The 22,509-nt window shown below is 50.2% G+C and overlaps 1 protein-coding gene across 1 annotated transcript; it reads right to left on the bottom strand.

Annotated features, from left to right (window-relative positions):
* Positions 1–19,659: 19,659 nt before the first annotated feature.
* MIND_01119400 (uncharacterized protein) lies at positions 19,660–20,511 on the bottom strand (the record flags this gene model as incomplete). The annotated part of the gene is made up of 1 exon (XM_037367753.1): positions 19,660–20,511. Exon 1 carries the CDS (start codon positions 20,350–20,352, stop codon positions 19,660–19,662), a length of 693 nt encoding a protein of 230 aa, XP_037215585.1. The 5' UTR covers positions 20,353–20,511.
* Between the last annotated feature and the right edge of the window lie 1,998 nt (positions 20,512–22,509).

Here is a 22,509-nt window from a genome sequence, read left to right as displayed (position 1 = left end):
GTTTTCTTGGGGCATTTCGAGCGATCGCAGCGTCTCGAGCTCCTTTTGAAGACGCTTAATAGCCTGGTGGTATGCGAAAGAAAGAAGATTGCGCTCATGAGAGGAGACAGCCGAAGGATCGAAAAGAACAGCTTGTTTCATACAGGTTGCCATCTCTGAAAAGGATCAGTTTTAGAGCGGGCCGCATACACAGGGCTGGCCTCTATAGCGGTGCAAGTGCTGCGCTGTCTGCGCCTCTACAATGTGTCGGTTCATGAGCCGAGGGCCAAAGCCCACAAGGGGCCCAATGAAGGTCGCTGTGTGAGTCGGGCGTCCGTCATGCGTCCACGAGTCCCGAGTCACGGGCCATCACTGGTAACCATCACAAAATTTGATGGCAGAAAATAAACGTTGAGAATATCTCCTGAACAAAGAACAGTCAAACTCAAGCTAAAAGTCTACCGACCCTGTACAGAGACCAAAAATAAGAGGAGCTCTTCGACGGAACATAAAATCAGGTGAAGCCGGACCACCCGACCAAAATCATGTACGTCAAGGACAAGATCTTGCTGTTGCTACCGAAAGCGGGGTCAAAGCAAGCAGCACGAGACTCTGCCAGGAGCGTCATTGATCGCGAAACAGTTGGATGAAGGAGGGAAGGAGTTGCAGAGGATGAGGTTTGTTGCAGTGATCAAGCCATCTGGGGCTTGCTTGCGCTTAGTGAAGGAAGGGATCAACTTCAACTTGAACTTGTCGAAAATGCTATTCAAATGCTCCAGTGAGAAGAAACAAAAAAGGAAACCAGAAGCCTTGGGATTAACCACCTTGTGTTCCTCTTTTGTCCAAGTCACCAAATCACTGGTCCATTTACTACTTTCTGCTGCCCTGACCTGCGTGAGAATCCCAAACTTTTCTGACTCTCGGAACTAACCACTTTGGTTTTCCAGAGGACGAAGAGGAAGGAATGTTCATTGCACAATCAGACAATGTATATTACCAACCACAGACATATTTCGTCGCCTTGTGGTAGTTGGGCATGGGAAAGATACATCCAGCTCCAGGAAGTTGTGTGGATCCAAAAGTGTACCGATGTTCATTCCACGCTGATTGAGATAGCTGCATAAAGCTGTCAACAACTATAACCCGGGATGTGACACACAAAACAATGGCCAGTCTCTTTTCTCCCACATTAAAAACGGGAGAGACCCGGGATGAAGTACGTTCCAATTCCGGACTAGGACATAGTTAGTGAGGCTCCGATACAAGATAGGCAAGCACGAGAACCTGCACATATAGCGCTGACCGCGATGTTCTTGATGTTGACCTGCCCCTTCTTGGTCTTAGATGCCCGTGTTCCCTTTCCCCAGGTCCCTTGTTAGCACGCTCCTAATCTTGCATTGGTGTCGGCTTGTTGTTTTTGAGCGTGCCAATTTGAGCAAAAATATACAGGAGCTTGCGCCGTCAACAACTGTGTTCCTGCGACTCGACTCAGAATTATTTTTCGGCTGATAGCAGTGATTTTCTTGATTGGGCCTTGTGGTTCCATATTTCGCGAGGCACAACTAGATCCTTGACTAGATCCGGATCCCTCGGCGGTTGGCAATCCGGTTCCCGTTTCCGCGAGCGTACCACGACTGGTGAAGTTGCTCTCAGGATTGAGGAGTCACCGCCAACGGAGAGACCAAGTCGGTACAGGTCAAGCCGGGACCTGGGTGACGCGTTCGTCGATGCTCACAAGGCAAACTCGACTGACTTGAAGGCGAGAGGCAAGAATACTTCAAGTTCTCTGATTTGGCGCCAGTCACGGGATTTTATGCAGAATATGAGAGCAGCTTCGGTATCTGTTACGGGCTGTGGTCATAAGTACGTTTTCGTGCACAGTTATCATCACATGTGATTCTTAGGAGCTCGACCCGGTTTGTTGACCGACTTCTTGACGTGCAAGGAGAATCTGAATGGAATAGGGGAGTAATCTGGAAAAGTCACGGTGGTGTCACATTCGTGGTCGATTGACATGGTTCCACTGGGAGTCTTAACTTCTCGTCTGGCTTCCTTCCCCGTGCTGCTAAGGCTGGTGTCTATAAGTCAATTTCACACCTTTCTCACCTTGTCGGCGGCTTTCATGCATTGCATACAAGCCAATTATACTCTCCGACTTGGAAGTAGAAAACACCTGCCAATCCTCCCCACTCCATTCGTGGCTTTCTTTGCAGACGTCCTCCAGATACCACCTTCAATTGTTTCTCAGTGCTGGCAGGCGCTTCAAGATGTGCTTCCAGATCTGGAGATGCACCGCACCATTTCTCCGTCGTTACTTCTCCGCGCAGCGACTTTTGGCATTAGTAGGTCCAAAGCCACCTCGTCTCAGAGTATCTAACGCTGACTCTTGTAGTTGGAGAGAGTCTGGAACCACCTGAATATTGTTCAACCAGTGGATGCAAGAATTCATCGCTTCAAGTCACCAAGCATTACCTTGGCACACTTTTTACTCTCCAACGAGGTATCCTTCCTATCAAAATAGTGACAGCGTACTGTCGAGGTAGCTTTCAGTCATCCTACTTATAACTTTCACTGATTGCCAGGTTGCTCTACAACATATCACCATAATTTTCGAGTTCCCCATAAAGAACGGGATTTATCTGGCTATCGCACTCGCCACTATGATGCGGACGTTTCTGACTACATTCTTGTCAATAAACACAATGTCGTCGAGCGGAAATTGGTGGAATGGTGGGAGAGTGAAATGATGTTTGCGCAGTTCGTACTCCCAGCTATAGCGCAGCGATAGTCCTGACGTGTTCTAGTGTTTCCGCGGAAGCAGCCGCTCATATCTATAATCGCAATTTCTCGGGAACGACTAGTACTTGCAAGTCCTTGCGGAAAACTACAATTTGGGATGCTTTCTATCTTCACGCCCTTTGGCGAGTCTAGTGTTCTGCAGGGCCGGGCTGCCCGGGCCCGGCCCTGTTTTGGGCCGGGCTTTCAGGGCTTGGGCCGACCAATATCTCAAGCCCGAGCCCTAAGCCCGGCCCGGCCCTGCCCTGCCCAGGGCTCGGGCTTAAGCCCTGCCTAACAGTGAGGTAAGTTTGATCCTTAATATTCTTGTTCCGTACTGCTATAGCTCACCCAATGTTGTCTATTTTTCCATGTATGTGCTTTTGTCACCATCCTACACCCTCGAAAGGCGCTGTCGAAGTGAATATCACCGCACAGGATCCGCGTGATGGCGCATCAATCTTTCGGCGTGGCGGCGATCTCACCCAGACTCCCCTCCGATGGACGTCTCCATCAGCAGGTGGGGCATGATCCGTCTGGAGGCGGTTCGGAGGCCAATCCCGAGCAGTGATGTGACAAGAAAGTCACATCAACTGTCCTTGCCGGGGGATCGGGCCTGGCAGGGCCGAAGCCCAGGGCTCAGGGCTTTCCAAACCGGGAGCCTGAGCCCTGAGCCCTGCCAGGCCCGATGCAGGGCTCGGGCTGGGCCGGGCTCGGGAGGGCCGGGCTGGGCCGGGCCTGAGGGCTTAAGCCCGGCCCTGCAGAACACTATTGGCGACATGCAAAAGTTCGGGGGTTCCAACTCCTCCTTCCCGAGGATGGTGACCAGGTGAAGCGTTTAGACGGAGCGCTGCAAGTCAGAAATGAAATGATGGTGGGGAATGGTCAGATCCAATGGGCTCATGCGTGTTACGCTTGCATGAAAATAGTCGACTCAGGTCTGTAGATTCGCACAGTCCTCTTCTGATGTTGTTGATTGAGAATTAATCAGGAAATAAAAGACTTACTGCGGCCGTCATAGACGGCATCATGATTGGACATCCCTGTTGCAGCATGCACGACTGCAAAATTCCATTGGTAAACCAACGTCACAGATTTTGTCCAGTTCACGATCATTTGCATCGAATCTGTGCAATCAATGGTTGCAGCAATGACGTGGAGTTGAACTGGAGAACTTGTTCTATCCCATCACATTGTCAGTACGAGGCCGACAAGCGCTCCAGAGGTCGTGCTATATTTGCATTACGCGCCTGGCAAAACCTTCGACCTCCGAGCCAAGTCGAAGAAGTACGTTGTGAAATGGACTATCTCGATGAACTCCACGAGGAAGATGATATCGAGGCCCTTCAACCGGACCAGACCAAGGTTACTGGTAGATTGAGCCGTCGTTGGACGCACAATGAACAATTTATCGTGGCATGCTGTGGGATAATCCGTTCACGAGCCACCTTCTTCGGCTCTGAGGGCATTTCAGGAGTCAAGGTCTTTGTGTGAATTCTTATTTTTTCGTCCAAGCTGATGGCTTGAAGGAATTTATCCACGTTACTTTCCCACCAGACTACCCAGGATCCCTCCCGTCATTTCTCTTTTTCGACAACAGTTGTTTACTTCTTCAGCATTTGGCCGCCTCTCAAGATCCCATGGATGCCAGGCTTGCTTTGACCGGTCTTCCAACCGATGTTTTCCATGCCAGAACTAAACACAAGCCATCTCATCATTTTTGCACCCAGAACTGCTTCCCTGTAACGTTCCCCGAATTGCAGGATGGCGACCGATGGATTTTTAATTCGTCCGCCTGTGAACAGGCTAATGCGTGGCTGGCCAAATTCAAACTGATTATCCGAGAGATGACCATGGTACATTGCAATTTTTTCCTGGACGAAATGGTGTATTTACGAAATGAGTGGCGTGTGGGTGAGTTAGCCGCTAGCGGTCTGCAACCGCATATGATACCGCTCGAGGATTTGCAAACTAGGTGGGAGTAGCATTTACGGTATTCAGCGGATGTGTCCACTGGACTTAGTTTTCTTTCTTGATACTTACGTGTGTCCCCAGCTATCTTTTTTGTGCTGTTCTGAATAACATATATTCCGTCTACCTATCATTATGACTGAGGCACTGCTCCGCTATTAAGTCCTCCCACTACCTTCTCCCATTGACAACATGAGCGAGCCACAATTGATCACTTAAGTATTCCAGTAGTTTGACTGCGCTTTTGTAGTCGCCCACCGGATCCATCGCATCTTCCTTACATCTTCCTCACACCTTCCTCTATCCATTTGTGGGTTTTTGTCTTCTGACCCTGTGTGTACACAAAAACTCTGTTATGGTTTTCTTTTTATCCACAGGTTCAGGGAAAAAAACCTGTACCCCACACAGCTCAGAAGAAAAGCCTGATATGGTTATTATACATGCAAAAAAAAGCCTGCTATGGTTTTCCAGATATTAAAGGCCTACCACCATACACAAAGGTATGAGAAAAGCCTTGTATGTGTGCAAAAACCCTGCTATGGTCTTTTTTTTACTCACAGGTCAGGAAAAAAATAGGAGAAAAGCCTTGTATGATTATTGTATATGTAAAAAAGCCTGCTATGGTTTTTATATAAAGGTACAAGAAAAGCCTTGTGTGGTTATATAGGCAAAAACCCTGCCATAGTCTTTTTTGAGTGTTAAGGTATTACCACATACAGTATTGTACAAGTAAAAAAAATATCTTATGGTTTTCCAAGTATTAAAGGCCTACAAAAACCCTGCTATATTTTTTTCAAATATGGCAGCATTTCTACATACAAGGTCAGGAGATAAAACCTTAGTATAAAAAGCAAAAACCCTGCTATAGTTTTTTTTGTCTTTCTAAATATTAAGATATTATACAGCTCAAGAGAAAAACCTATTGTATATGTAAAAAAGCCTGCTATGGTTTTTCAGATATTAAAGGCCTACTACCACACGCAAAGGTCTGAGAAAAGCCTTATGTGGGTAAAAACCCTGCTATGGTTTTTTTTTCTGGATATTGAGGCATTTTTACTTACAAATCAGGAAAGAAAAACTACCTGTACCACACACAGCTCAGTGTAAGGGCAATCCCAGAGGCCCAAGATCAAGATCCTAGCAGGGGAGGATGCAAAGTGTGAACATTGGTAAGCGAATACAAATGAAGCTGACCTAGCAGGGGAGGATCCAAAGAGAAGAAACTCTAAGGGTCCGCCTGCTAGGGAGCTGACTTGTCTGTAGCTGTCGCTGTCGGGCACAGAAGGCTTGGGTGGTGTCGCAGGTGAGGTCCCAGGGCGACCATCAGTAGGGCGTTGATGGATCGGCGATTATGCGGGCAAGATGGAGATGGAGGGCCGGACTGGAGTCAGAACTGGAGTCGGACTGGAATCGGACATGTCTCCGAGGGCGAAAGGGGTTCCCCTGACACTAAGGCCCTCCAAAGGTTACCGCATGGGGAGCTACACCCGACCAAAGTCCCCCCGAACAGTGGCACACTGTCACGGTAGACTTTATTGTCGAGCTCCCCAAGGCTCATGGGTATGATACCGTCATGGTAGTTGTCAACGCTCTTGGCAAACACGCTCACTTCACCGAGTGCCATACAACGGTGGACGCAGTCAGAGCTGCCCGGTTGTACTATTGGAACGTCTGGAGGCACCATAGAACCCCTGAGAAGTACATTTCGGATCACAGTTCACAGTTCATTGCTGACTTCATTGCTGACTTCATTGCTGACTTCACGCGTGAACTCTGGTGCTTAATTGATGTCAAACCTGCCACGTCCACGGCTTACCACCCGCAGACTGACGGACAAACCGAACGCATTAACCAGGAGCTAGAGCAGTATATTTGGATCTTCACGAACTACCAACCCTGCCGCTGAGTCCACCTATAACAATCATGTTCACTCCTCTACTCAACAGGTACCTTTCATAACAGACACTGGTCGGCTCCCCCGAATGGGTTTCGAACCAGGCACCCGCTCTGAGCTGGAGTCAGTAAACAAGTTTCGTGATCAGATAGCGAACGGTGTCTCCGAAGCAAAGGCCGCGCTCGTTAAAGCCAAGGATGAGTATAAATGGTACTACAATCGGAAGCAACTGGATGCCCCGAGTATCCAAGTTGGCAACAAGGTTTGGCTTGATGCCTCTGACATTAGTACGACTCGGCCCTCCGAGAAGTTCTCGCATAAGCGCCTTGGACCATTCAAGGTACTCGCAGTGGATGACCTGGTTACGACGAACCCCCCCCGACCTAGAGGACAGAGTCCCCAAGTGGGAAGTCAAGGAAATATTGGACGCCAGGATAAGGTATAAACGACTTAACTACTTTGTCAGGTGGAAAGGCTATGACACTTTACATGACTTGTGGGTTTGGTTCGACTGCGTCTTTGCGACAAAGTCACAGACTTCTATCGGAGATACCTAGGTAGACCACAGCACATCGCCTCAACAACTTTTGACTTGCTACCCTTCTGTCATATCATGCATCAGGACGCCACATTCAAAGGGAGGTGATGTCAGCCATTGTCAGGGGACCCCCCCCCCCGCTTTGGCCTCCTTCGGACTGTCCAAGCGTATCCGAGGTGCATCCAACCAGTGCCCTCTCGGACGCTCCGACCTACCCCGACCCTCGTCCTTGGCCTCCTTCGCCTGCACAATCACTGATCTGTCAAGACCCTCCCAATGATCACCTTGGGACAGAGCCTGCAACACCGCTCAGGCCTTCTGCGCTCTATGTTGGCAGTTACAGACGACCAGTATATAGTTGGCGCCCTAGCAGGCGGACCCTTGGGGGAAACTTCTCTTTGGATCCTCCCCCTGCTAGGTTGGTCCCTCCGTGTATTTCCGTAGCTTTTATTTACGCTTTGGATCCTCCCCTGCTAGGCTTTCGTCGGAGTCTCCAGGGTTGCCCTTATAGACATCAAGACAACTTGCCCTCGGAGAAGTTCTCCCACCACTATCTTGGACTATTCAAGGTGCTCACAGAGATCAGCACAGGTGCCTACAAGCTTGACCTCCCTCCGCACTATTTGAAGCTCCTGTTGGATGCGGCAAACTCGCACCGCACCAAGCGGGCGCCCTGACGCGTCCTGACACGTCTGCACGCGATACATGGACAATGAACTGCCCAGCATGGCAGTACTTACACATTCGCTGGCGCTCACAACACGCCCCTCTCATATTTACTCTTACTTACTCATGTGTTGTACTTATGACTATAGTGCTCAGATTGTATTTAAGTAGCTCTAACAGTTACAATTTATCTAGTTCTTTCTCTCCCATTTGTCCCCGTTCAACAGGTTATGGGCCCTGGCCGTAACTAACTTACACCCAAAATACCACTACCACCCATCATCGACTATCATCGCCATGTCCGCCGTGAACGCCCCCAACGCCAAGGCCGCCGAATTCTTCGTGCGGGCTACCCAAGTGTGAAGCCACAGGCTCCAACTGGGAGGTTTACAAGAACCGCTTTGCCTATACCGCAGCAGCCGCTGGACTCGCAGACCATCTCCTCGCCACCCATGCTGCTCCCTCACCTGTTACTCCCACCACTTCGGCATCAAAACCGGACGAAGTTGCCGTGTATGAGGCCTATGTCAAGGCCGCAGCAATATTTACCTCAGGCGAGGCCATCATCAAGCAGGCTATTGCTGCAACAATCCCCGACTCCTTGTTTTTGTGGGTCATGGGTGAGTCGAAGGCCTCGGGCCTATGGAAGAAGGTTGTCGACGAGTTCAAAACCAAGTCGAAGATGGTTACGGTTGATCTGCGCCGCAAACTTCAAGATGAGCGTTGCACAGATAACGGAGATGTTAGAGCTCACCTTTCAAAGCTGCAGGCGCTGCGCGTCGACCTGATCAGCATGGGAGCCGACCCAGGTGACGACAATTTTGCTGCCATCATCCTGGGGTCGCTACCCGCCTCCTACGACCCATACCTTTCCACCCTCACGGCCACATCATCAGTGCTTGGAAGCACTCTATCCCCGACACCCTCATCAGCGCGCTGTCGCAAGAATACGACAGGCGCGCGCTCAAGTCGAAGTCCAAGAAGAGTGACTCAGATGTCGCGTTCGCAGCTGGCGGGCGCGGGAATGGCAAGAAGGCCAAGTCCAACATTGAGTGCTACAACTGCTACAAGAAGGGGCATGTTAAAGGGTGTGTTAAAGCGGACTGTTGGGCACCTGGCGGAGGGAAAAAGGGCCAAGGCCCGAAGGGGAGAGGTCGAGGGAAGGGGAAGGCGAACGAGGATGCCAATGCCGCGAATGACATCGGCGGTGTGTGGATGACGCAAGTCGACGACGCAAGTCGACAATCGCGCGTGGACAGCACATGCCGAACAGAATGTTTGGCTGTTCCAGGCAGAACAGGACGTCTTTGGAGACATGGTTGCGGCAGCAGGGGCAACGCGCAATGGCACAATAAGCCCATGGCTGTTGGATTATGACGAAGAACAGTCTGTGGACGGCTCAGACAAAGGCTTCAAGACACTGGAACTGGTTAAAATGCAGTACTAGGCAACAACGAGAGCGATTGCGGCGACATGCCAGAGCTTCAATCAGTGTCGAACTCGTCCGCTAGCAAGTGGGATGAGGAGAGCGGCATGAGAGAAGAGTTTGAGAACTTGTCGAATGCGTCCTGTGAAATATCAGAGATGGGAGAAGCGGATAAGTGCTCATCCAACTCACCTGATATTGCTGACCATGTGGAATGGGACAGCAACGCAGGCATATCAGAGATTGCTGATTATCTCGAAATGACTATCAGCGAATGGCTTGATAACATCGAGAATGACCCACTTACCTCAACATCCAGCATGACAATGCTCGCAAATGAAGACGGGCCTGAAGACACAATGACCGAGCTATATGACTCGGGTGCATCAGCCCACATTACCCTGTATCGACACCGTCTTCTCAACTATATCTCCATCCCTCCGCGCTCGATCACCGCCGCTGACAACGGCTCGTTCTTGGCAATAGGCCAAGGCGATATGCACGTCTGGCTGCCTAACGGAAAAGGCGTCAAGACTAAAATCTTGCTACGTGGAGTTTTGTACGCACCAAAAAATCGGGCTGACCTTGATATCTGTCAGCAAGATTACCGACGCAGGCTATGCGGTCCTTTTCCACAAGAATTTCTGTAAAATTTTCAGCAAATATCAGAAGCTGGTCGGAATTGTCAACAAAATGAAGGGTACATACCGAGTACAGTCCCCATTCAACTGGGAGACAGTTACTGCTGCCGTCGCTACTGTCGAGGAGACAGTATCCATCGAGGAGCTCCACCGCCGTCTTGGCCATGTTGCACCAGACGCTGCGAAACGGCTCGTGTCAGATGGGCATGTCGCGGGCATCAAGATCGACCCGAAGTCGAAGATCAACTTGTGCGAGTCGTGCACTGTCAAGATTCGGAAACTCCACTCCGATTGCGGAGGAGAGTTCTGAAGCGAAGAATCTGACCGGCACCTTGCAAAACAAGGCATCAAACACGGATTCACTGTTCACAACACTCCGGAGCACAACGGCATCGCGGAGCGGTTGAATCGAACGCTTTTGGAGCGCGTCTGCGCGATGCTACATGGGAGCGGATTGCCGAAGTATTTGTGGGCGAGGCAGTTACCCACGCGGTCTACTTGAAAAACCGTTTGTCGACTCGCGCTAGACGGAAAAACACCGTTTGAGGCTGTGTACAATAAGAAACCCAATTTGTCGAAGCTCCCTGAGTTTGGAGCACAAGTTTGGGTACATGACGACAAGGCCGGAAAGCTTGACGTGCACGCGAAGGAGGGCCAATGGGTAGGGTATGACGAAGTCGAGCAGCGGCCACAGAATTTATCTTGAAGGGAAGCACAGTTGAAAGGAGCATTAAATTCCACAGAAACAGCAACAACATACCTTTCCCAGACGATCTGCGGATTGAGGGGGAGGATGAAGACGATTCTGGCAATTAGCCGTCATCTGGTGTTTTAAAAACAACTACGCACCTTAATCCCGCTGCTCAACCCACTCAAACGACACCATCCTCTTCGGCACAAACCCCGGTGAAGGTGGAGAGCACAACGCCGCCACTGACACCACCGCTTTCATTGGCAAAACCCCTCCTGGCGCCATCACCATCCATCCCTCGTCTCCGCCAGCAGCTAGCTCGTACCGACCCTCTTGGACCCGACTTCGAAGGCGAAGGAGGCGCAGAAGAAGGTGGGATTGGTGGGCTGCAGCGAGGAACGCGAGAGCGAGGAATGCGAGAGCGAAAGCAAGTGACTAGGCAACCGATTAGCAGCAAGGACTATCTCCAGCAGGGAAGAGCTGACAACCCACCCGATGTGGCAGCTAGCGCCAAGCTCTCTGACGACTGGGAGATGGTGGATGTGCTGGAGCACCACCTCGCTGCTGCCGCGTCGACTGCTGAGGCTTTGGACCCATCGTGGGAGGAGGCAAGAGGCCGATCCGACTGGCCGCATTGGCAAGCGGCAATCAACACGGAGTTAGAAGCACTCAAGGCCGCCGGCACTTGGTCTGTCGTCCCACGACCACCTAGCCGCAATGTTGTCGATTGCAAGTGGGTTCTTCGAATCAAGAAGAATGCCGCCGGTGAGATCAAAAAATATAAGGCTCGTTTGGTTGCTCACGGATTCACACAGGTACACGGTGTTGATTACTACGAAACATTTGCGCCAACCGCTAAAATTGCCTCCATCCGACTCATTCTCGCCATTGCCGCCCGAAATAACTGGGATATCAACATGTTCGACTTCCACAGCGCCTACCTCAATGGAGAGCTGGATGCTAATGAAGAGATTTTCATGGAGCAACCTCCAGGCCACGAATTTGCCGACCGCGCAACACACGTCTTGAAACTTGCCAAGGCGCTTTATGGCTTGAAGCAGGGAGGACGAAAATGGTACGAGACATTATCACGTTGGCTATCAGAGCTAGAGTTTACACAGTGTGCATTCGACCGCACTGTCTTTTATGCTCGCAACAACAACGAGCTCACTATCTTGGCTATACACGTCGACGACTCTACCATCACCTCCACTTCCCCTACTCTTCTGCGCAAATATAAGGTGCGCATCAGCGCCAAATTCAAAATCACTGACCTAGGGCCTATCAGCTGGCTGCTGGGTATCAAAATCCGCTACGACCGTGAAGCCCGCACCATCTCACTCTCCCAGCAATCTTACCAATGTTTCAACTTCTCGGACGCCAAACCCGTCGTAATGCCCATGGATCCGAACCTCCAACTGGGCAACAACTATCGCGCTGTCAGCATTGCTGACATTGCAGCTATGAAGTGTGTCCCGTACCGCGAGGCGGTGGGCTCGCTCATGTGGGCCGCTGTCGGTACACGGCCCGATATTGCCTTTGCTGTGGGATTGCTGTCGAAATTCCTTGACAATCCTGGCCCGGCTCACTGGGAAGCAGTCAAGCAGGTGTTCCGCTACCTAGTGGGTACCAAATCTTTGCGCTTAACTTACGGCGCTGGCAGAACTGGGCTCGAAGGCTACTCTGACGCGGACAGCATGTCCCAAGAAGATCGACATGCCATCTCTGGTTACGCGTTCATCATAGATGGTGGCGCGGTTTCCTGGAGCTCAAAGAAACAAGAACTCGTCACTCTCTCGACCACGGAGGCCGAGTATGTCACCCTAACTCATGCCTCGAAGGAGGCCATTTGGTTGCGCTCGCTCATCAGTGAGTTATTCCGCCCTCTTGAACACCCCATCACACTCTATGGCGACAACCAGTCGTCAATCGCCCTCACACATTCTGATATCGGCCAGTTCCATGCGCGAACTAAGCATATCGACATTCGGTATCACTTCATCCGATACGTGCTCAAAAATGGCACGATCCGACTTGTTTATTGTCCCACGGCGGACATGGTAGCTGACTGTTTTACCAAGGCCCTTCCGAGCATCAAGGCAAAACATTTCGCCGCCGCGATGGGACTGCGTGCGGTTTGAGGGGGAGTGTTGGATGCGGCAAACTCGCACCGCACCAAGCGGGCGCGCCCTGACGCGTCCTGACACGTCTGCACGCGATACATGGACAATGAACTGCCCAGCATGGCAGTACTTACACATTTGCTGGCGCTCACAACGCGCCCCTCTCATATTTACTCTTACTTACTCATGTGTTGTACTTATGACTATAGTGCTCAGATTGTATTTAAGTAGCTCTAACAGTTACAATTTATCTAGTTCTTTCTCTCCCATTTGTCCCCGTTCAATAGCTCCACCCAGTCTTCTCTGTCATTAAGCTTGAGCTCGTGCAAGATGACCCCTTCAATGGACACCCTGGCTACGACCAGCCTATAGTAGGGTTTTTGTCTGCATATCCATACAAGGCTTTTCTCCTAGGCAATGCCTCAATGCCTCAAAACTATAGCAGGGTTTTTCCTTGTATACCCTTTTCTTCTCAATATCTAAAAACCATAGCAGGGTTTTTCTCTACATACCCATACAAGACTTTTCTCCTAGGCAATGCCTCAATACCTCAAAACCATAGCAGGGTTTTTTCTTGCAAGTAAGAAGATAAAGCATAAGTAGTTTGAAGCTGCAGGCAATTGTTGAGACAAAAACCATTAATGGCCATTAAGAAAGTATTGCAGTGTATGCAGTGGAAACCTGAGTAACTGAGCGCCATCGCGCAGTATGGAGTGTATGGAGTGTATTGTATGAGTGCCAAACAGGCTCTGGTATCGTTAGTTTGCGTTGCCAGACTGTGCCTGTTGTTGCAAGCAGAAGCATAGTGGTGGCAGGAAGGCTTTCATGATGCTGCACAGTGCAGATGGCAGAGAGCAAAGCTGAGCGACCAGTAGTTAACATTGCTATGGTGCGCGCCTGTTGGTATAGGCCGAGGCAGTAGGTAGGTAGTGGTAGTGGGAAAAAACTAGAGAAGGCTGACAAAGCCAGTGCCTGGGCTGATCAGATATATGATGACACCAGGAATATGACATTACTACTTGCCTGCTGTCAGACTGCTGTCAGACTGCTGGTCAAGCCATGCAAGGTCTTCTCCTAAGAATGTGCGAACAGAACAGACGGATTGTTGGGCCTGCAAGTAGGGCAAGCGGGTAGATCGAAACCAAAAGGGCCTGTTAACTTGGTCCCTTGTTGCTGTCAGTAGTCGGGTTGTGTCAGGCCTGATGAGTCAGTGGTTCCTCCTTGCACGGAGAGAAGTAGTTCTTCAGACAATCTAAGCAATAGAGTACATGGTACGCTATCGCGCATTATATATGTGGGCCTGCAAAGGGGTGATCGGACACCCTGGCCTCTCCTGCTCCTCCTCGCCCTCATTTCTGGCCGCAGAGGGGATGATCATACATACCTTACAGGCCAGGCGCTACTCCTAACCTTCTAGCACTCCTCCCCAGTCTCCTGGTATCGAGTTGGGCTCGGCAACAGCTCGACACATTGTTCTTGGTCTCGGTCATGTGCTTTCCACATGTGCATTTCTCCTACTGGGGCGCATGTTCCCGCAACACGCAGCACGGGTCGTCACCGCCAGAGTGGACGGGCCATGTCTTATCCATGACACCTGCTATTGGAAGCTATCATCATTAATACCTAGTAGTGCTGCTAGTCCTGCAACATCATTATTGATGGCCTATGGCTTGCCCGGACAGGGCCCATATGTTGCCCATAGAGGGAGGTGAACCAGCTATAGTGCAGACCAAGGGGAACAGGTCAGAGCAGAGTTGCTTCTGAAGTAACCAGAGTCATCACAGCTCAGTCTGTTCAATGCACTCTTCCCCGCAGCAGGTGAAGCAGCCGTGGGAGCACCATGTCATCTTGACCTCCTTGGTTTCCCAATTGATCTCTGGATTATGCTTCTGCAACCAGGATGAGGTCTTGTTTGCCAAAATAAGTGGCAACAGGTTGAATGTGCTCGGAATGGGCCTGGCAATCTTGTCCGGTTGATCTTATAGAGAGTTTCCTTTGCTGTTGGTTAAATTGGTTTACCTTGTAACTTGTAGTCAATCAACTGAAACGTAGAGTTGTTTTTCTTACATCTTTTAGAATGTTACCACTTCTCCCTACTATACGAGCTGGCACTTTTCTCCCAAAATTTACAAGTGGAGCTCAGATCATTCTTAGTTTTCACACATCAGTCCTCTATATTTTGCTAGAATCAGGGCTGCTCATAACCCCTAACGGATGATATTCTCTTGTTCTATGGTTTGTTAAGACTTGAATAAACCATGCAAAGGTTATTTTTTTTCTAAAAAAATGGAAAACCATATAAATCTCTGAAGCTTAAAATCTATGAAAGGGTTTAAGATGCTAAAACCTGGCAAACCATAGAAGGTTTTTTTTTACTTAAAAACCTAAAGCTTGAAGTACTGAAACCTAGAAAAACTATTGAAAGGTTTTTCACTAGAGCTCTGAAGCTTAAAATCCATAAAAAATCGGGAAAACTATGAAGGTTTTTTTGTATTGAAAAATTACAAAACCTAGATAACCATAAAAGGGTTTTTTTCACTCAGAGCTTTGAAGCTTAATTTGAAGTCCTGAATTAAAACCTGCAAGACCATGGAAGGGTTTTTCACTAGAGCTCTAGAACTTAGACTCTAGAAAAAACCTAGAAAACCATAGAGGGGTTTTCTTTTCTACAAGCTTAATAAAGCTCTGAAAATGCCAAAGTAGTCTCTCCCGCCAGCTTCCGCCCTCTTGTGCCCCTGACTGTAGGGTAAGTGGTTAATTTATTCTGTTGCCTGTTCTGTGTCAGAAAAACCTTATATGGTTTTTCCCAATCATTTGAACTCTTTTTTACAAACCCCACAACTTCCCTTACACTCCGCCATCCCTTCTTTCGTCTCCAAATCAAACCACCCCATCAAACGCCGTCTGATGCCATTCCACGGCGTTTGATGCCCCATTCTGTATCGTTAAAAAAAAGACCTGATACAAATACCATGACACCATACAAGTAAAAAAAAGTTTAGATAGTTTTTCGTCCATGTGACGGGAAAACCTTGTGTGGTTTTCCATTTCATAAGGAGCATGTTCTTATTTTTAGACATGAAGCTACATTAGCAGTTTGTCAGAAAAACCTTATATGGTTTTTCCCAATCATTTGAACTCTTTTTTACAAACCCCACAACTTCCCTTACACTCCGCCATCCCTTCTTTCGTCTCCAAATCAAACCACCCCATCAAACGCCGTCTGATGCCATTCCACGGCGTTTGATGCCCCATTCTGTATCGTTAAAAAAAAGACCTGATACAAATACCATGACACCATACAAGTAAAAAAAAAGTTTAGATAGTTTTTCGTCCATGTGACGGGAAAACCTTGTGTGGTTTTCCATTTCATAAGGAGCATGTTCTTATTTTTAGACATGAAGCTACATTAGCAGTTTGTCAGAAAAACCTTATATGGTTTTTCCCAATCATTTGAACTCTTTTTTACAAACCCCACAACTTCCCTTACACTCCGCCATCCCTTCTTTCGTCTCCAAATCAAACCACCCCATCAAACGCCGTCTGATGCCATTCCACGGCGTTTGATGCCCCATTCTGTATCGTTCTCAGTGGGGGGGGATGAGTAAAGGGTGGGCTAACTGGGAGACCTAGAAAGCAGTGACAATGGGCCCAAAACACCCGCAGAGGTCAAAGGCGGGGCCAAAGCGCGTTCGAAAACCTTGACAATCCTAAAGGAATATGCGAGGGCACGCGAAGATGTGCATTTCCGAGTGGTTATGGCTTGTAGTACGAGTGCAAAGTCGATTTTAGTGCAAATGTGGTCATTGTCAAAAATGGTGTCGACAAGGACCTTCTCAGCCATTGTGATGCCTGGAAAGAATTGGTTGACTCGACGGATGTGTAATGCACCATGAGATACACTCGATAGAGGCGTAGGTAGTGCAAGAGGACAGCCGCAAAATCGGAGGTAGGCAGCATGACGGTGACGGATGTGACTTTGAAGGAGCAAATTTTCGTAGAAGCGCGTGTCTACTCCGCAAATGGCGGGAGTAGCAAAAGGTGGCGCTTGCGTAGTCGTTGAGAAGCGAGAGGCTGTCGTGGAAGGAGGGAATATGGTGTAATACATATTTGGCACGGTGGGTGGTCATTGGCGATGATAGTCCTCGTTTATCGAAGAATACAGGCTTCCAGCCCGCTGCGTGCTAAGAAGGCGCAAGCTTGGCGACATAGTAGAGGAAGGCATAAGATGATGTGCGCCCACGTTGGGCAGATGCTGCCCGCCATGAAGGCTCGCAGCAACAGCGGCCCCACGCGAGAAGTCGCCAACCAAGGTGAGGGTGGATTGGTTGAGCCACAAACTCCGCGCTCGGCGAGGCGGAGACGGAAAAGGAGAGCTTGGATGGGTGTTGGCGCGGTAGCGGTTGACGATGAGGATAGTGGGCAGTATTACGATTCGCAAGAGCCTAGGCCTAGCGAGTCTTGTCTCAAATGGAGGAGAAAAGAACTGAAAACTCTAGTTAGGACTTGACAAGAGGGACTTGAGAAGGACACACACCTGCTGATTCCATTTCCAGATGCCGCCTCCCTTGTCCTCTACATGTGTCGCTGCTAGAAGCGCTTGAGCTTGTTCTGAGAGCCATACAACAGGGTTGCCGCGGCACTCGTTGTCAGTGATCCAGAGTAGCTTAAGCTAAAGTCTTTTCAGTTGCTTCAAACAGACAGAAAGCGGGCAGAGACGCGCGCACCGATTGCAAGACTACGCGTCAATACTCGACATCGACATCGATATTCATTGTTGACCGCGAAGACAACGGTTAGTGCCTCGCATTAGGCCGTCGCATATGACCGCTATAGAGCGGGGGCCGTCGTCGAGACCGCCAACTGGCCGCGCCATGGAGTCGGGAAGAGAGAGAAACGAGTGCATGTCACACACCCGCTTCTTGTCTCCAGACCTGATCCCGCCGGCCTCAAACTCGTCAAGCCCCCCAATGAGCCTGCCGGGTGCTCGCCCTTCTCCACCAAGTTCTCAGATCGCTCACTCACCCGATGTCGGCGAACGGAGCAATGTGTGCCTTCGTGCCTCGGCTTGTATTGATCGCTGACTTTTGACGTAGGGATGAAATCTGTTCTCTCGTCTACCGTGTAGCAACTCGAAAACACTGATGCCTCAGAACGACGACTGAGAAGTTCCAGCAAAGGAGGACACGACTTTGGCCTTTTGTGTTGGGGTGGTTCTCAGGAGGGCAGCGGTCCACGAACGGTGGTGCGCGAAAGTCACTCTCTTCCTGCTCAACGTCGTTGCTGACAGTCTACCCACACAGGCTCTAGTCTCCTTTGACTACTTTCCATTGCAGATAGAGAAGGCACCTGTTGTTCTCACCGAATATCTCGCTTACGGTCGAGAGAAGAGAGCAAGTGTTATCAGCACCCATTCATGGAATAGTCAAGTTCTCCCCGCCATTAATGGCATACATATCCGCCCCTCGATACTCTTTTCATCTCCGCAGTTTTGAAGCTGGGACTCGCGCGGCTTGGCTAAGCGTCGTCGCATTGCTCGCGCTGGCCAGACAGCACAGGCATCTTCTCACCCCTTCAAGGAAGTCACTATGGCCAACCTGAACGCAACAACCCGTCTCAATATCGCTCGACAAACACGTCTGAAGGTGCTGCATACTTTTCAGCGTTGCTGTCTGAAGCATCCTCCAGCTGCAAGAACGACAATACCCACTCCAAAGCAAGATCATCATCATAATCACACTCTCCTCCACCGTCTGCTCCTCTGCCTCCCCCTCGACGCCTTCATCCGCCCTACCCACTCGAAATTTTGTCCGGATTTGGCAAGTCACGTGCGTCGCCGTCCGCAAAGACTGCGACATATCTCCTCCAGCACTGCAGCTATCGCTCTAACGACCATATCTCCTTGTACCCTGTGCTACCGGACTTTTATCGAATTCTTTTGGCTCTGCTGTTCGAGGGGGGAAGACCGCCGTTAATTCGTTTTCTCCATGCGAGGCGTAGACGATGCATCTGTGATGATTCTGTGTCGAAGGGTGATATTTACTGCGGTGGAGCTTACTCTGTGGATTCAAGAGCTTCGAGCTTCACCAGAAGCTTCAGGCTGCCCTCGACAGCCAACGATCAAATCGTGTCATTGATTCCCCACTCACAAACCCGTGTCCACCATGACACCTCCACCATTTACCTCTATTCCCTCGTATTGTCAAACGGAATCGCCGTCTGCTACAATAGCTCCAAAGGCAACAATACCTTCTTCAAATCAATATCATCTGAGTCCTACTTCCATGTTTTGCTGCTGGCTGTTCCGCCTCCCCCGTCAACGCCAGCACCACCCGCACAACCGACTCGAGATTTTGTCCGGATACGGCGAGTCATGGTCACGTGCAATGCGCCGGCGTCTGAGAAGACTGCGACATATCTTCCCCAACACTGCCGCTCTCGCACTAGCGAGTGTATCCTCATGTGCACCATACTCATCCTGTTCTACCCAATTCTTTCTACCCCACAACTCAAGGCATAAGACCGCCATTGAGCGCGTTTTCTCCTGCCGTCGGATGTGAGGCGTGGTGGATATTTCTGCGTCGAAGGATGTGAATACGTATTGAAACGCTGAACGGAGCTTCGGGCTCCGCGTTCCAAAGGAGTGGGCGAACGACAGCAGGAGTCTGGGTCCCTCTTCTGCCCCGATCCCGTCCTTCCTTGCCCATCTCATTTGACTGGGTGGTCTGTCTACTCTGGGAGTCCAGTTTACTTGTGTCTGACATCCAGAACAATTCTTACATTCAAACGAGATCATGTAGATATACATACAATCTATTCTTTGGTTGTATCTGAAGTCACCAATGTATACCCTCCGGTCGACGTCTGCACTGCAAACCGCAGGTCAAGCAATTTTTTGAGCTAAAGCAAGCCTGCCAGTCAGCGCGTTGTCGACGGCACCTGCAACTAAGGTATTTTATAAGTGCGGAATATATCCACTCCAGTTGACGTCGACAAGCGCGCGGGGGGGCAGCGAGCGGAGTGTCGACAGGGACAAGACGATCAGAATGATCCTGGCGACACAGTACACGGGGATGGCCAGATGAATGAGCAAGCCTCGCAGCAGTATCATATTATAAGGCAATGTCCCCGACAGGACCGCTGCCCTGTCAACGGGCCACGGTAGCGACAAGAACAGTAGTATCAGGAAGACCGGAAGAACAGTGACAAGCACTGCGGACACGCGCCACAATCGCTGCTCGGTGGTTGACGGAAAAACTGCAGCCCATGCAAGACAGTGGAGGCCGCCAAAGAGCACACTACAGAGAAATTGCACTGATGCGATGCGCAGCATATCGCTCAGCACAATTTTTGCATCAATCGGGCCCCGCCAAAACGTAGGGAGGTGCGTGGCAGAGCAAGGGTCGAAGTCGACATAGTACGAGCTGAACAGGACAGAGTTCAAGTACTGTCGGTACCGGTTGATGCTGGTGGGATTGGATGGAGGAGCATGATGATTGTGGCATTCGCAGGTTTTCAGGGGGATCGTGAGGGGGTCGCGGACGTCGAGCGGCTTCGCAAGCCAGAGAAGCCATGTGAGCGCGTTGATGGCCGCAAATGCGAGTGTCGCGACTTCAAGCTCGACTAGCGGGAGATGTTTTCGGGACATCGCCGTCAGAAGGAGAGTCGGGTGCGGAAAGAGAAGGCCCGGTGATGTGACACGTGATGCCCACCGGCTTCTTCTTTCCACCCAACTCGAGTCCCCGCTTTGGCACCCGCGACTCGTTCTCCGAGCCCCGGAAACATCCAGTACCGCTGTGACCCTTGCCCACCGGCTTCGCAATATTTGAAGTCGAGCTCGAGCCCCGCCCTTCAAAGTTGTCTCGCCATGTCTTGCAGCCTGAGTTGCCAGTGATAAGGCATTCGCGGCGTGCTCAAGGGCCAAACAACGTGATCTTGCAAACCCACTCGAAAATATTGATGGACTTCTATTAGATAACTGTAAAGTAACCCCAACTGCGAGCCACGCACAAGAACTGGACAAGCGAAGAGATCAAGTCTAAGCGGTACTAGTAACGACAGCGACAGAGGGCCCAAAACACCCGCAGAGGCAATGCCAAAGCGCGTTCGAAAATTTTGACCATCTCAAAGGTATATGAGAGGGCACGTGAAGATGCGGATTTCCAAGTGGTTGTGGCGTGCAGCATGAGTGCAAAGTCGATTTTAGTGTAAATGGGGTCGTTGTCAAAAACGGCGTCGACAAGGACCTTCTCGGCCATCGCGGCGCCTGGAAAGAATTGGTTGACTCCATAGATGTGTAATGCACCATGAGATACACTTTATAGAGGCGTAGGTAGTGCAAAAGGACAGCCGCAAAGTCGGATGTAGGCAGCGTGACAGTGACCAAAAAAATTGTCGTAGAAGCGGATGTCTACTTCGCAAATGGCGGGAGTAGTAAGAGGTAACACTTGCGTAAACGTAGAGGAGAGAGAGGTTGTCGTAGAAGGAGGGAGTATGGTGTAATATTTGGCAGGGTGGGTGGTCATTGGCGAGAATGGGTTTCATTTTCGGGGAATACTAGCGGCTCATCGTGTGCCAATGAGAAGAGACACAAGCTTTTCGCCAGAGTGGGGAGGGCAATGATATGTGTGTGGATGGACATGTTAATCTGGCTCCCTGTGTTGCATCGACGTTGCTGCCGGGCGGCCATGGCCTTGGCACTTTCCAGCCCACCTGAGAAAGAGTAAGTATATGACTGGGTTCGATAGAACTATGAGACGCACATATTCGAAGCACTTCATGCAAAGTTCCTCTCCGCCCCAACCGCTTGTCGCTTGTTACCAGATCGTTCTCGGGGGACACGCAAGCGTTTCAAGTAGCGCAAGGTCGTAAGTGGGTGCCTTGTCCATTTTATCGTCGTCAAGCAGGGATTCAGAGAGCATCTGTGGAGATAAAAATGTTAGCAAAAAACGAGGGAGACAAGGCCGCACTTTGTGCACCAAGGAGACCAACTATGTGCTATCCAGTCACATCCCAGTAAGCTGTTGCACTCTAGGAGCTTGCACATATCGGTTGTAGAGGCAGTCGTGCCACGGAGCATTGGGCAAAAATAGTGTCCGCTGATCATAAGGCGAAGCTTAGGAAAGTTAGTAGATCCCCACGTAGCGAACCGTAAAACAGACATAGCTGCTCACGGGCCCAGTAGGTATGGGTACAGTCGATAGCGGCAGATTCTTGGAGCGGGACGGGCAAAAATGGCCATCGTTGGTGGAAGTGCGGAAGAAGAATGGGTGGTGTCATGTGATTGGCACACCTTAGCCAATAACCATTATGACAAACTGTTTCCTCTGTTTATTCCGCTCGGAGGCTCTCAGCTTGCCTTCTACCTCTCAAATCGAACACCTCCACTACATTACTCGTTCAAACCTTCCTACTCCCATGTATATCTCCGCCAAACTCGATGCTGTGTCTGCGACCATTGCCGCCTATGATGCTCATCTTGCCCGACTGAAGGAATTGGTCTGCACAGTAACCGAAGAACGAGCGCGTGCTACCCACTATGCGTCTCAGTGCAAGAATCTCCTCTCGTCGCATATCCGCCAGCTCCCGACCGAGATTCTGGCCTCCATCTTCGAATTGACTGTGCAGGCGTCGCGTGCCGATATGTACCGCACTGTGGAGGAAATCAGGGACTCTAACGCGGCATTGCGAAACCTAGTTAATCCCAACCTCCATTCTCTCATGCAGGTGAGCTCAGGTTCACGAGCAGCACTTGTCGTTGTTGATCCCCTTGTCAAGGTTTGCTCCCACTGGCGGGAGGTGGCAT

Source organism: Mycena indigotica, assembly GCF_014461135.1.
Source record: "Mycena indigotica strain 171206Taipei chromosome Unknown Mind.scaff0010, whole genome shotgun sequence".
Taxonomy (NCBI): Eukaryota; Fungi; Basidiomycota; class Agaricomycetes; order Agaricales; family Mycenaceae; genus Mycena; species Mycena indigotica.
The sequence above is the reverse complement of the archived record's forward strand: the minus strand, read 5'-3'. Positions and strand labels throughout refer to the sequence as shown.